The sequence below is a fragment of the Paramacrobiotus metropolitanus genome, unplaced genomic scaffold (genome assembly GCF_019649055.1).
Source record: "Paramacrobiotus metropolitanus isolate TYO unplaced genomic scaffold, Prichtersi_v1.0 Parri_scaffold0000025, whole genome shotgun sequence".
In the NCBI taxonomy this organism is placed as follows: Eukaryota; Metazoa; Tardigrada; class Eutardigrada; order Parachela; family Macrobiotidae; genus Paramacrobiotus; species Paramacrobiotus metropolitanus.
Window position 1 is genome coordinate 30,001 of NW_026570245.1, and position 13,875 is coordinate 43,875.

The 13,875-nt window shown below is 43.9% G+C and overlaps 1 protein-coding gene across 1 annotated transcript; it reads right to left on the reverse strand.

Moving 5' to 3' along the window:
* Nucleotides 1–10,654: 10,654 nt before the first annotated feature.
* Nucleotides 10,655–11,957, reverse strand: LOC129587398 (uncharacterized). Its single transcript, XM_055481136.1, has 2 exons — nt 11,907–11,957; nt 10,655–11,062 (listed from the first exon to the last, which is right to left on the reverse strand). The coding sequence occupies exons 1-2, from the start codon at nt 11,955–11,957 to the stop codon at nt 10,655–10,657; spliced, it is 459 nt and encodes a 152-aa protein (XP_055337111.1).
* Between the last annotated feature and the right edge of the window lie 1,918 nt (nt 11,958–13,875).

The window sequence follows — 13,875 nt, forward strand, 5'->3', positions numbered from 1 at the left end:
GAAATCTTACGTAGAGTTTCAATCCACCCCCTGTTAGAATAGTATATGCTTATGGTACTTGGCAAGATGCCTTCCAGGATTTTGGAAAAGATATTGAACTTGTCCAAGGTCTTAATCCCATCGTAGAAGATGAGAATTTTTTCGACAAAGACGTCCCGAGCCTGCTAGTTTTAGATGATCTAATGGAGGAAATTGCTGGAACGCCAAGGTGTTCCTCGATTTTCACTCGCGACGTTCATCATAAAAATGTTTCTGTAATTTTTATATCTCAAAATTTATACAAACAAGGAAGGAGCATGCGTGATATCGCTCTGAATTCTCAGTACTTGGTAATTTTTAAATCAGTTCGCGATGTTCAGCAAGTTAAAACACTTGCACGTCAGTTAGGTATGCCACATATGCTGGAGGCCTACCGAAAGGCTATAAAGGAACCCTTTGGTTATTTACTGATAAACCTTAGACCCGAAGCTCCAGACAATGTTCGTCTTCAGTCGCACGTGTTTGAGTACAGACGCATATATGTAGAAAAATGAAACCAGAAGAAATTTTTCGACTTATTGAAGCGTTAAAGCTTCTGACACCACGTCAGAGAAGAAGCTTTTTCCAGCTGGCAACTAAACAACAAATAAGCGCAATCGAAGAAGCCTGCCTAAACCTAGTTAAGCAACCCACCGGTCTTAGCAAAATTGATTTAGCTCGGGCTCGAAAACATTCTTCAACAATCAAACGTCTAGCTGACCGCAGTACAGACCGTTCAAAGAAACGTAAAATATTGCAACAAAAAGGAGGATTTCTCAACGTTTTGCTTCCAGTATTAGGAACGTTAGTCTCCACTTTTCTAGCAAAATGAAGACGTACGTTTTAGTTCCCGAAACCGAGTTTTTAAAACAGAAGCATGCTCGGGAAGGTGTTCCCGCGCCGACTGCTTGGAAAAAGGCTCAAGACATTGGTCATGAAATTACACAGCAGCTCATGGCGAAGGCTGCTTTGGATTACCAGCGTTTAAACAATACGGGTAACGCTCCAGTCGCGACTCCATTGTTGGAAACAGTGCAAGTTGAATCTGGTGCTCCTGCTACCAATACATCACCCATAATGATTGATAAAAGTATACAAGCTCATTCTACAGGTGTTCTTAAAGATCAATATAGTCAAGCGGGTCCAAACGTAACCCATCAAGTTGTGCAGGCTGTTCCGACATTTCATGAACAGGGTACTCAAGCAACAGCCCCACCGTTAGTTGAATATAAGTATGTCGAGGTACCATCACAACCAATTGTACAATATGTACAAGTGCCTGGTGAGCCGCAAATACAAGTCGTTCCAAGCAAACCGGTAGTCAAACATGTTTATCGGAAACCGAAAAAACCCCCTTTGGTCAAAAAAGTCCATGTTAGACGCATTCCGAAATCCGATAACACTTTAAATGCCGCTATAGAATACGCTCCTACTCCGCCTAGTGTTCCGATAGTGGAATTTCCTGCTGATGGTGTGTTAGAATATCAAGTACCTGACAATGGATCCGTCCCGGCTGTGGAAAAAAACCAACTAGCTATTGAAGGGTTAAAAGCGCTTGCCGTTAAACCGAAAACTTCAAACCGGCTCCGGCAAAAGGACAAAGATCAGCAACTTGCTATTGAAGGGTCGAAGACGGTGGCAATTAAGCCAAAAACCTCTAACAAGCTCCAAAAGGCCACACCAAAACCTAAGCAAAGGGCTGCAATTGCTAGTGGTTCTCAAAGACTAGCAATAGAGGCCAGTGAGAAAGAGCAGGCAGCTATTACCGACACACCGCCGCTTAAGGCTTTAACATTCGAACAATCAAATAAAGCTGAAAGTTCAGGTCAGAACAAAATTCAGTTGAGAAAACGTAATAAACCGTCAGGACCTCCCGCTAAAAGACACAAAGGTGGTATACAAAGAGGTGGCTGGCTCTCGTACACATGATGAAGCCCACATTAGATGATTTGTATTTGAATCCTGTTTCTCAAGGAAGTTTAGGTGGCATAGACCGCTTGTACAAAGAAGCCAGGAAACATGGATATACACGAAAGCAAGTTAAGGCTTACTTAGAAACCAAAGACGCATATACACAACACAAACCTTTTCGGTCTAAGTTCAAACGCCGAAAAATTATTTCCGTTAATGTGGGTGACCAACATCAAATCGATCTTGTGGATTTTCAAAAATTTGCTAGTTATAACGATGGGTTTAAGTATATTCTTATGTGTATCGACTGCTTTTCTCGTTATGCATGGGCAGAGCCGGTTAAATCCAAACGGCCTGCTGATATTCGTGGAGCGCTTTTGAAAATATACAAGAGTGATTATCCTCCATTACGCGTTCAAAGCGATAATGGCAAGGAATTTGTTAGTAAAGACATGCGTAAGTTTTTTGAAGAATGTAATGTTACATTTTTTACAACAAAAAACGATGATGTAAAATGTGCGATGGTTGAACGTCTAAATCGTACCATTGAAGACCGGTTGTATGTGTTCATGACCGAAAACAACACATACCGATTCATAGATATCCTTCCTAAGGTTTTATCCGCTTACAATTCTACAAAACACTCGGCTACAGGAGTAGCCCCTAAAGACGTCGGTCCTGATGAAGCTGAGCAAATTCTCCAGAAGATGGTTGATGAACAAAAAGGTATGAAAAATCCAAAACCAACATTTTCTGTTGGTGATCATGTACGTTTGGCAAAAAAGAAACAGACATTTGAAAAAGGGTACGAGACTCGTTTCACAGAAGAAGTTTTTAAAATAACCCACGCTACACGAAGCGGGAGCCATTACCTTTACACAGTCGAAGATTTAAGTTTTATCCGGAAGAGTTATCTAAAGTCACAATGGCAGAAAAGCCATATCATAGGATCTCTAGGATATTAAGGGAAAGGAAACATAAAGGAAAAGTACAATACTTAGTACGTTGGTATGGATACGGTCCTGCTTATGACTCGTGGGAAAACAAAGAAGATTTGAAATGAGTTTTTGCATGACATTGCCGTCTTCGGCGTCAGAGGGGTTATACCCTGAAAACTGCCCTGGTAAATTTACAACGCTGCTCGCTAGACCTATAGATTTAGACGGTGCGTGGGAAGTAGGTCTTTCGGAAATTATTCTACCGCCTATGCGGATAAAGTTTAATACCGGATTATCCATTGCTGTCTCGCGTTACGGTATGCCGTCTAGAACTCATAGATTCGTCGATCAACATGCTTTTGAGGATGAAAATCATTTAATTCGGACGGTTAACAAACTGCTGAGGAAAACGTAGATGATAGGGACTCGAAAACCTACGGCCAGATAATAGCGAGTGGTCAAGCAGCTCAGTTAAACATCACGCCGGGCCTCGCTTTAACTTTTACGGGCTCCGAATACGCGCGCGCACTAGGTATACTACACCAGTACACATATAACAGCAGAGATGCTCTGTCTCATATGTTATATCCGGGACTGCATAATCGTCTCGTGCATGTGTATTGTGACGTGATTACACATGGGTTGGTAGGCGACTCAATGGTGCCTTTACTACGCACCTTATCGACTCAAGCGAATTCATTTCGAGAGACAGTAATTCGTTTTGAAAATCCGCATTATATGCCGCTAGCCTACCATACGTTTCAAACTATAGAAATAGCGATGCGCGATGATTTAGGGAAGGAGGTACTCTTTCATCCAGGTACATCAGTAATTAAATTACACTTTCGACCAAAGAAGCATTAAAATGGTTCTACAGGAGTTAAAATTTGACGAGCACCGCTACACCCAGATCTTCACCAAACAGCATGGGTACGGCATGCCATATTATCGTGGCGCACCCATGAAAGGTGGTAGTTTCTGGGGACGTGTGATTGGATTTGCAAAGGGTTTGTTCAGCAAAGCTGCGCCGCATATAAACAATTTAATTGCAACGGCCCAACCTCACATGAAAACAATGGCCAGCAAAGCTGTGGAATCCGTAATCGATAAAGCTGTTGAGCGTGTTAGCGAGAAATTACGCAACACGGCTCAACAACAGGGGTCGGGTATTAAGGGTCGTCGTCGAAAGAGAATGATCAAACCCACGAAACGTCAACGCGCAATAGACGCTATAAAAGACAAATTGTAACGATGGCTCTTATTGAAGCTGGCTCAGAACCCTCCATGCTTTTGGAAAGTCACTTGTTTTATCTTCCAGCTACGCTAACGGAAAGGTGGAATACACATGACTATGACTTGGGCCCGTCTCAAGCCGTAACCGACGATTCAAACGATATTGTATTTACAATTTCACCGTGTCAAACCGAGCTGATCAGCTTAGCTGACATTAGATTTTCATGTGATTTACACGTTACTAATTCTGCTGGTACTGTTCCAACAGAAAAAGACTGTCTTGCACCAATTAACAATATTTTGCATAGTTTATTTCAATCAGTTACGGTTTCATTGGGAGGTCGCAACATAACCGATAACAGTCCCTTGTATCACATTCGAGCGTACATTGAATCCCTTCTGGGTTTCACTGTTCAGGCTCAGAACAGTCAGTTGAGCCTGTGTGGATTTGCGTTGGACACTGACCTTGACAAAGACCCGTTATACATGAATGAGATAAATGGGGCAACAACATTTCATAGTAAGGGTGCCGAAACGCGAAGAACATGGTTGCAGACTTTCCGTCCGTTGCAGTTGTCTGGTAAACTACACTGCGATTTGTTCCAGCAAGACCGTCCACTAATTCCTGGTGTAGAGTTGAGCATTAAACTAATACGAAACAGGGCTAATCTTTGTTTTCTTACTGATAATGATCTAGCGGCTCCGAAGGCTTTTGCTATTCGAAACCCCAAGCTGAAAGTTCGAAAGTATGAACCTTCTCCAGACTTTTTAGCAGCCATGACAAAGCAACTAGTCACAACTAATGCAAAATATCACATCGAACGGGTTGCTTTAAGACAAACCACAATGCAATCAGGCCAGCAGCAACTATCCTGGGCGAATATTGTTATTGGACAGTTACCCAAGGTAATGTTCTTTGCAATGTCACCCAATCGCTCATTCGTTGGCGATTTTAAGTCAACTCCGTTCAATTTTCATCATTTCAACGTATCTAACTTAAGTGCTGAAATTGATGGACAGCTTTTTCCTACACGGGGGTACAACTTAGATTTCCAGAACGGTGCGTCAATTGAGGGTTATGAAGGGTTGTTAGATACTCTAGAGCGGCTGCATGAAGGTCATGGTGAACTACCGTTTGACAGGTCCGTATTTAACAAGGGTGGTTTCAATATTTTTGGGTTTGACTTCACTCGCGGCCACACGGGCAGAGGAGCCTTGTCACTGATAAGGCAAGGTAATTTAAACATCAATGTTAAATTTGCAAAACCGCTACCTGAAGGTATAGTTTGCATAGCTATGATGGTCTTCGATAACATTATCGAAATTAACAACAATCGCCAAGTACTTTTCGACTTTGCGCCATGAACAGCCTACAAATAGATTCAGCGCTGAAACAAGATCCTAACGTTCGCGACATTTTTGTCGGAGTATTTGCCAGTGATACGCTGCCAGTAAAAGAATTTCCAGGTGCATACATATCTAACACTCAACCGTCAGGTGCGGCGGGTGAACACTGGGTAGCATTTTATTGTACAAAACCCGGTACGATAGAGGTTTTTGATTCGTACGGAAAAAATCCCGGCGACTACTCAGATGACATTGAAAAATGGATAGACAATGACTTTGTTATAATGTCGAATACTGAGCGACAGAACACCGATAGTACTGTATGTGGTCAATATTGTATGTTTTTCGTTTTATTACGTTGCTACGGGTTTTCGTATAAAGACGTCATGTCTGCTCTCACTAAGCATAAAGGGGTGAATGATAAATTTGTATGTAAATTCATCAACAAGTTCTTCCGACTAAGGACTGTAGTCCGTGACGCAACATTTATACGCGACCTTATAAGAAATGGTTAAGCCGTTAGCTAAAAAAGCAGCATCAGTATTCTTTGCAGTACTGGTCACCATGCTGCTGGTAGTTTTCAATACTTTAGAAATCGTTTCCTATTTTATCAAGTCTGCTAATCGTACGCAGTTGGAAGAATCAAGAAAAATTACAAAAGAGGTGCTTGATGTGATGGTGAGCGACGAAGCGACGCAAACAGATTAGGTTTTCCCCTTTCTTTTATTGATTTTTTCCCCACCCTCTTTTTTCTATCGCGTGCCAAAAGGCAGCGTTGTAAAATCATCCAACATGATGCGCTTGTCGTAAACAAGCTTCAATTTCTTAGCTAACTGAACAGTATTAATTTCTTGGGTTTTTCCATTTCGTTTGATGTATTCTGGATATACAACCTGAACATGCCCATCCACACCATCCAGTAACCGCTTCAGCTGGTTAAAATCCAAGGCTTTTCCAGTCCGCGTCAGCTCCTTCGTGACCGAGTCCCAATCCAAAATATCTTCCGTAAATCCGTTCTGCATCATACCTTTCACTTTCAACTCAATGCGCCCCGTATCGGTTTCGTAGCTGTACACTTTTGGACCACAGGAGACAAATTTAACGATGTGATTCTCGCCAGCTTCTAGCTGGTTATCCCAGTCCCCAAGAATACTGCCGGTATCAGGAAGCCAGTCGCCAGGCCGGTGGATAAATATTACGGAATCCGTGTCGTAGTACAGCAGGCGCTCGCCCAACTTTTCCATGAGGGATAATAGTATAAGTCGCGCATGGCTGGTGGTGAAAGCGGCAATGACAACATTCGTACCGTTGCTGCCTTCATTGTAGTCATCCACTTTCGAGTGTGTTACCATCAGACACGTTGGGCTTACGCCATAGACATCATGTATTTCAATAGCTTTTGAACGACACAGATCAGAATACCGTTTGGGGTCGTAGACAAACTCCGTTGAGTTCATATCGCAACTTTGACCGGTTTTACCCCATAGACTGTTCACCACAATCTTGGTTGTGCTCTTCTTTCCAGCATCGAAAACCATAGCATCAGGATCCAAGGAAATGCCTTCGCGTTCTTTAACCGTCTGAATAAACTTGGCTTTCTTTTCATCGGTATCGCACCACGCAGGCCAACCACTGGCTTCCATTTTCACTTTTAAAAACTTGTCCATGTATGCCGCAAAGAGCTTGGTGTCAGACTGCGTCCAGTGCCACACTTCATACATTTCCACAACACGATACCCCACATCTATCGCATGATGTAGTTCCGGTGTCGCCCAAACCCCTTCGAAACAGCGATCATCGTCTGTATGCGCACAGCGGCTCGCCGCTTTTTCCATCGCGCATTTTTTGCACAGAACAAACATGAGCTTGCCGTTTATCGTGGCTGGTAAGACTGGATACAGGCATTGATCCGGAGCCGCTACCTTGCAGTAGACCAGTCCAAAATAATCTTTGGCATCCTTGAAATTGGACACGATTACTTCAGGATGGCCAACCGGGTATGCCTTGGTCTTGTTTACGAATGGGTACAAGCTAACAACGTCATAGTGCCTAATTTCTTCGTCATCTTTCACTTGGTAATACAAACGACTGGCATTCGTACCCTGACTACCCTGACTTTCAAGGAAGCGTTCGCGTTCCTGGAACTCTTCGTAAACTTCGCGCATTTTCTTCTTGGAGTATGGTACAACATCGTTTTCTTCAGTACAGAAAGGATGTCCATGGAAGACGCAGCCGTTATACTCGTAAACGGTTTGTGTCTCCTTGTCAAAACCGTCTACAAAGTATCGCCCAATTTTAACTTCTTTACCGTTCCGACCATGGCGTATACGGCCGTTTGCGCTCATGTTCTCCCATTCCAGCCATTGCGTGGCTTGAATACTAGTCCGTCGGTTTCGGTGCGGTCCGTGACTGGATAACGCGGCAACTTTGTTCTCGGGAAGGTGAAACATTCTCCAGTACCGGTAGCAGGCCGAAGGCATGGTCATACTTTCCATTGGATTCAGCGACGTCAGAGCTTGGTAATCGCTGATAAACTTTAACGCACACACACGCAAAACCGTAACATCGTTCGAGCAATATGTCATCATCTGCTCGCGAAAATTGAACACCCCATTGGCGGCCGCTTTAGCTTCAGCGTGCCACTTAAGAAATTCTTCTTTTTGCTTTCTTCGCATTCCATCAATCATATACTGTTCCGGCTCGGGCCAGGGCAAATCAGTTTTATCCCAGTTTTCAGGCTTATTAAATCGATGTGGGAAGTCGCCTTTCTGCACTTCGATTTCCAGGCCAACCGCTTTTGGTAACTGACTCAACTTCAAAGCCAGAAAGTTAAGGGTATCACGTGACCGGATCCCCAGTTTGCGGTACCGCAATTCCAACAACTGCGTCCCACGCTTGATGACCTCCACTCCTTTCAAACCATTGTCCAACATGTACTTCAGAACAAAATGTCCATCATAGCCTCGAAAATTGTGTGCTATGATAGTGAATCCCCGATGCTTTTCTTGAAACAGCCAGCGCCCAAATGCCTCATCAACTTCCGCATTCATCGGCTGACCATCTTCCGGAAAACGTACTTCCGAACCATCAGCATATTGCGCAACGATGCATGTGGGCACGTGACCATTCACTGGATCGTTGTAGGTTTCGTAATCGAAGAAAATGTATTTCATTTCTTCTTTCTGCCATGGTGGCGGTGCCTTGAGCGGCTTTATGTAGCACAAATGCGTAGCTTGGAGAAAAAAACCATTGCACGTGTTGCAATAAATTTCCCCGCACTGGTGTGTTACGTTTTGCCACGAATGGATAGGTTCACAAAAACACCGCATGTCTGGCAGATGAACATTTGCTCGCAATAATTCTTTCCATTTTTTCTTTTCTTCTTATGGATATCGTAACACTGTTGGTTGTGGAACCGACGGCTGCATTCAGTGCAGGAGATTGGATTGTCCACGAGACAGTCGCTCTTGTTGCGGTAGCACGACCTACATTTCCCCTCGCAACGATGACGTTCTTTATGATGATACGGTCGATCGCAATCATTGCAGAAGTAGGGTGAGCAGTAAAAGCCTGTCGCGGTTGTGACCAGGTCAAAATGCTCATTGTCCAGCAACAAAAAAATCTCCTGCATATCATGGGTTTTACGTTCGGGTACCCGTGCAATAATCATGTCGCCTTGATTGGCCGATATAACTTTAATTTGAAACTCGGGAAATTCATTTTCCTGTAGCACACCTAGGGCATCAAGGTCGCAGTAATGGCCAGGTTGCAGATCGCAGTTATTCATTATCTTGATGGCCTCCGCTTCCAAGCTGCGAGTGCGGTTAGCGCGAATATAATTGTTCCATTTATTCTTATGCTGCGGAACTTCAAGGTCATGCGTCAGGCGAAATTTCCCCAGGAACAACGCGGCAGGCAAGCACAGGTTATTTTCTACACGGACGCTTACAATGGATTTCTTGAAACGATTTCTGTCATGCTTAACATGCTGATGCCTGAGGAACCAGGATCCACCAGCCGGCATGATAGAACGCCAGATCCGTATGGTGAAAGAATCGTCAATCACCAGCTTCTGGCCGGAGTTCAGAAGCTCAATACGATGCATAAAAGCGGGTATGCTAAAGTCAGAGAGCTTTCGCATGGTTAAATAGAACGCTCTTTCAAGCCCATCCGATTTGAGAGCCACAACAACACGGTCCGTCGGGGCAAATTCTTTAAAGCACAAATCCATTATGACGCGCAGGATTTCCGGCATGATGAGCATGGTTTCTTCCTTTGCAAAAATTCGCGGTAGCGAGGCTATCTGGACACGGTATTTCTGTTCAGTGCTGTTGAAGGTTTTGAAAACGCGTTCCGACTCTTTGACCAATTGAAACAGACTTGAGAAATCGGGCAGCGATTCATCTCGGACCACATTTCCACCAGCTTGCGGCACTGGAGGATCTTCATACTGCCAGTCGTCCAGTTGCGCAAGAGCAAGAGCGGCAGCTAAAGATCCGGGGCTCAACTGATCAACCTGATCCAGGTGCAGCAAAGCCGTTGCTAGAGTCTGTTCATCGTGTTCATTGAACTCATTGGGATTAGCAATCATGTGATCAAAGGCTGCTTGATCTTCAACGGTTAACTGGTACGCATCATTAACTTGCTGCTGCTGCTGCTGCTGCTGCTCATCATCGACATCCATCCACGGCTCACTGAGAATGGCCGCAATAGCCGCATGATCAGAAGCAGTCAACTGATAAGTCATTTTTGCCAGACGGGAAAGATTAAAATGAAGAAAAGTCTCGTGCCGCGCGGCTTTTATACACGAGCTGAATTACTGTAGCGTGTGCTTATTGGTCTGATGTTTTCTGTAATACGATGTAATTGGTTAACACTGTTTAAGCCACACCTTTGGGCGTTCCAGTGGGCGCGAGTGGATACTTACCGGCGCTAGCAGCGCCGGTAAGTAACCGCTCGGCCTTTCTTTCGACATGTTTTAACGTGAAAAACTAACGAAAAAGAACCACGTTGTATTATTTCCACAGCAACAACAACAATCTCCATCAAAAACAGTCTACACCACAACATTGTAATTCCACTATTACTGTAACCATTATCCCACGGTATGCGGTATCAAATAAGAGGTATGAAAACTGTACTGCCATTATCCCATGGTATGTATTGTATGTAAAGACAAAGCCATAAAAGAAAAACACTACGACATTTTAGTTTTGCGTGTTCATCTCAGTCTCTTGCTTCTTGGCAGGCGGTTCCTCGGTGTCGTTGTCGTCGTCGTCGTCCGAATGCTTCCGTTTGTTGCCGCCTTCGACAGTGTCCACAGGCTCAGTGCCGTTCAGGTACTCGTCCAAGTCAATGTCTCCTACCAGGAGAGTGTCGTCCAATTCCTCTTCGGCTTCGGTCTCCGGAATCGCGTCGATTTCTCCTTCTTCAGCTTCAGTCGCCGGCTCACTCTCCAACGTGTCGTCTGCGAGAACGTGTTCACCTTCTTCTTCGTTTTCGTCACCCAGGTCGCTTTCAGCTTCATCCGACGGATCGCCCTCAAAGAAACCCGAGTCAAGCGAGTTGTCCGGGGCGCCAGCAACGCGTTCGTAGTAAAAGTCGTGCAGTCGCTTCTACAAAAATCAAGTAATGAATATAAATTGAATTTTGCACAGAAAAATACATCAACGGCGAGGGTTCTTACCATAAAATCAGTAGACGAAGAAACACGAGAAGGACGCCAGCATTGCGAGTGTAACGCTGAAGATCGAACCACATATTCTTCGCCTGCGAGTAGTACGTGTAGTAGGTGTGGATCTGGTCAAACTCAGTGCGTGAAGCCCAGTCCGAGATCAAATTGTTGGCTCGCTCTAAAATGTTAAGCATTTTGTAAGTGTTGGAACAGACAAACACAAAAATCTTAAAAAAAATTGGAAAATTCAGTGTCTCACCAATGTACTGTGCAAGTAGTGGAAATTCGTCAGGCAAATCCGGAGTGGGAACAACGAGCCGATAGTAGAAATCGTGAAGTTGCTTCTACATAGAAAATTTTGAAATTAGCAAAAAATCGTAAACCAAAATCAAAGTAGAATTAAGAAATGTAAATTCAGGTGAAGAATAAAATTTACAGTGGCTGCTTACCAGAAATTCAGCGACATGGAGAAACAAGACGAGAGCATCATAATGGCGGATGTAGTAAGCAAGGTCAATCCACAAAGCATAGGCTAAGTTGTAGTAGCCGGAATAACGCCGGATTCTGCGGCAGTGGTTGAGAGCCAACCAATCCGAAAACAATTCATTTGCGATCTCTAGAAGAAGCCGAGGTTTTCTTTAGGCAATAGAGTAATAACCGTGTTATAAAAAGCCTCAATACAAATTATGAAAGGTCACCCTTACTAATGTCAGAATATTAAATTTGAAAGTTATTAGTTACAAGTTATTAGTAATAAGTTATTAGTAGGTACTGTTTGAACTTACCAGTGTACTCTTCAAGCAGGGAAACTCGTCAGGAAAATCAGGAATAGCCATGGGGATGCTGAAGATCCAGTTGCAGTGGTGCGTAAAAGAAAACTGTCCGAATGATTTGATTTTGTGTTAGAGAAATCGACTTATATCCTCTGAGTTGGAACTCGACATTTTTTCTGGTGCGCAGCCATTGGCTGCAGGTGATTTGTAAACTCCCACTACCCTTGACCAGACTGATGTGGTCCGAAGCAGAGAGTTTTTGGTCTGGTGGACACTGGTTCTCTAACGATGTGGGTTGGGCTGTATGATACGTGGAGCTACCAAGGAAAATTCCTTTTGACCCATTCGGTAAGAAGGGACGAGGGGAGAACCATTGTAAGACTCCGGAAAAACCGTTTCTTAAACAATGGAAGTCGCGACGGAATCCGGGTCGCAGATATCAAGGTACCAGACCAAATCAAAAAGAGCGTGTAACCCAGATAAATAGGATTATGTCGGTACTAAAACAATGCAATCCTTGTCAGTGTCGCGACGAATCCGGAATATTAGCTAGGCAACAGGGCAAATGAACAGGAGCACGACAGCCATTATACCAAAATTCTCAAACAATAGAAACCAGGTCGCTGACGCGACTTATTCAGGATCTGTGATACGGATGCAGGGTAAATCAAATTGTCGCTTGACCTAGAAAAACAAGAACATAATGGCTCTTATCCGGGTCGCGAGACGGATTACTGTTTATTACTTGTCATCCAACCTCTTGTCATAGGTCTCCTCTCAACTTTCCTTTACTTCAACACATACCGAAAATTCCACAGAAACTTGTCTTTTCTCTTAACATTTGTACTAAGAAACTCAACCGTATGCTTCGTGCCTTGTTGGTTAAAACTTTTTCCTTACACGTATGTACGGGAAAAGTTAGGTTTAGTCTTACGAAGGAGAAAGAGCCTTAACCAGACCGACTGTAAGGAAACAAAAGGACATGTACAGTGAAAAATCTGGAAACGAAATTTTCGCTGATATAAACCAACTGCAGCCACAGTTAATCCATCAGTTGCTTGAGCAGCAGTTTTTGGACGCTTCTTGGATCTTTTTGTATTACCTTATAACAGCGCTGTATACTGTTCTGTTAGTAAGCTTAAGTTAACGAGTGACCTTTGCATAATGTCTTCCCGAGCAGATTCAGTAGCATCTACCGGATCTTCTTCATCCTCATTGTCCTACGCATCATCCACTTCCTCCGATGGCGTGTATCGACCATACAACTTGGTTGATCCTCGTTGTCCGTTTGCTAACGCTTGTCTGGAGATCGATCAGTTTTTTTATGTGCTCACTCATACGCCAACGACTGCAGAGCTGGCTGCCATCTCCAATAGAGCATTCGGTAAGACAATTTTCAAATTATTTTTTTTGTCTATTATTACAACAAAATTAAATTAAACAGAAATTGCTAACCGTATACGCCGTGATATGCTGGCCCGACGTCCAAACATAAGCGCCATGGATAATCTTCCTGATGCCTGGGTGCATGCTATCCATCTGGCTAATATGATTTTGGTAAGTTCCACGATAGATTTGGTTTAGTTTTTTGCCCCGCCTTCAAAGGAGTGATATATTTTGTTAGCAAAAATATATTGGCCGGATTCTTTATATAGTATAGTTTTATACCATTTACAGGAGACATTCAGTTTTTCCATGACGCCCGTCTTATTTCTTTGGTTGGTCCGTATGGTCCTTGCGCCGCCTACAATTCAGTCTACCAGTTTGGCGTGACCGGCACCGTACCGTTCATTGGTGAGAACCCTTAACCGCCTCGCAGCCTCCCGCACCGCCAAGTCCACCACCACCTACTGGCTTCTACACTCCAGCCAACGACTATTCTGCAGACAACACCCACCACATCCACACTCCAATCAACGACGGCGGCGTCTATACTGCCGCTTACGGCAGCGTCTACTCTCCGTTGCCTGACGACCATGAG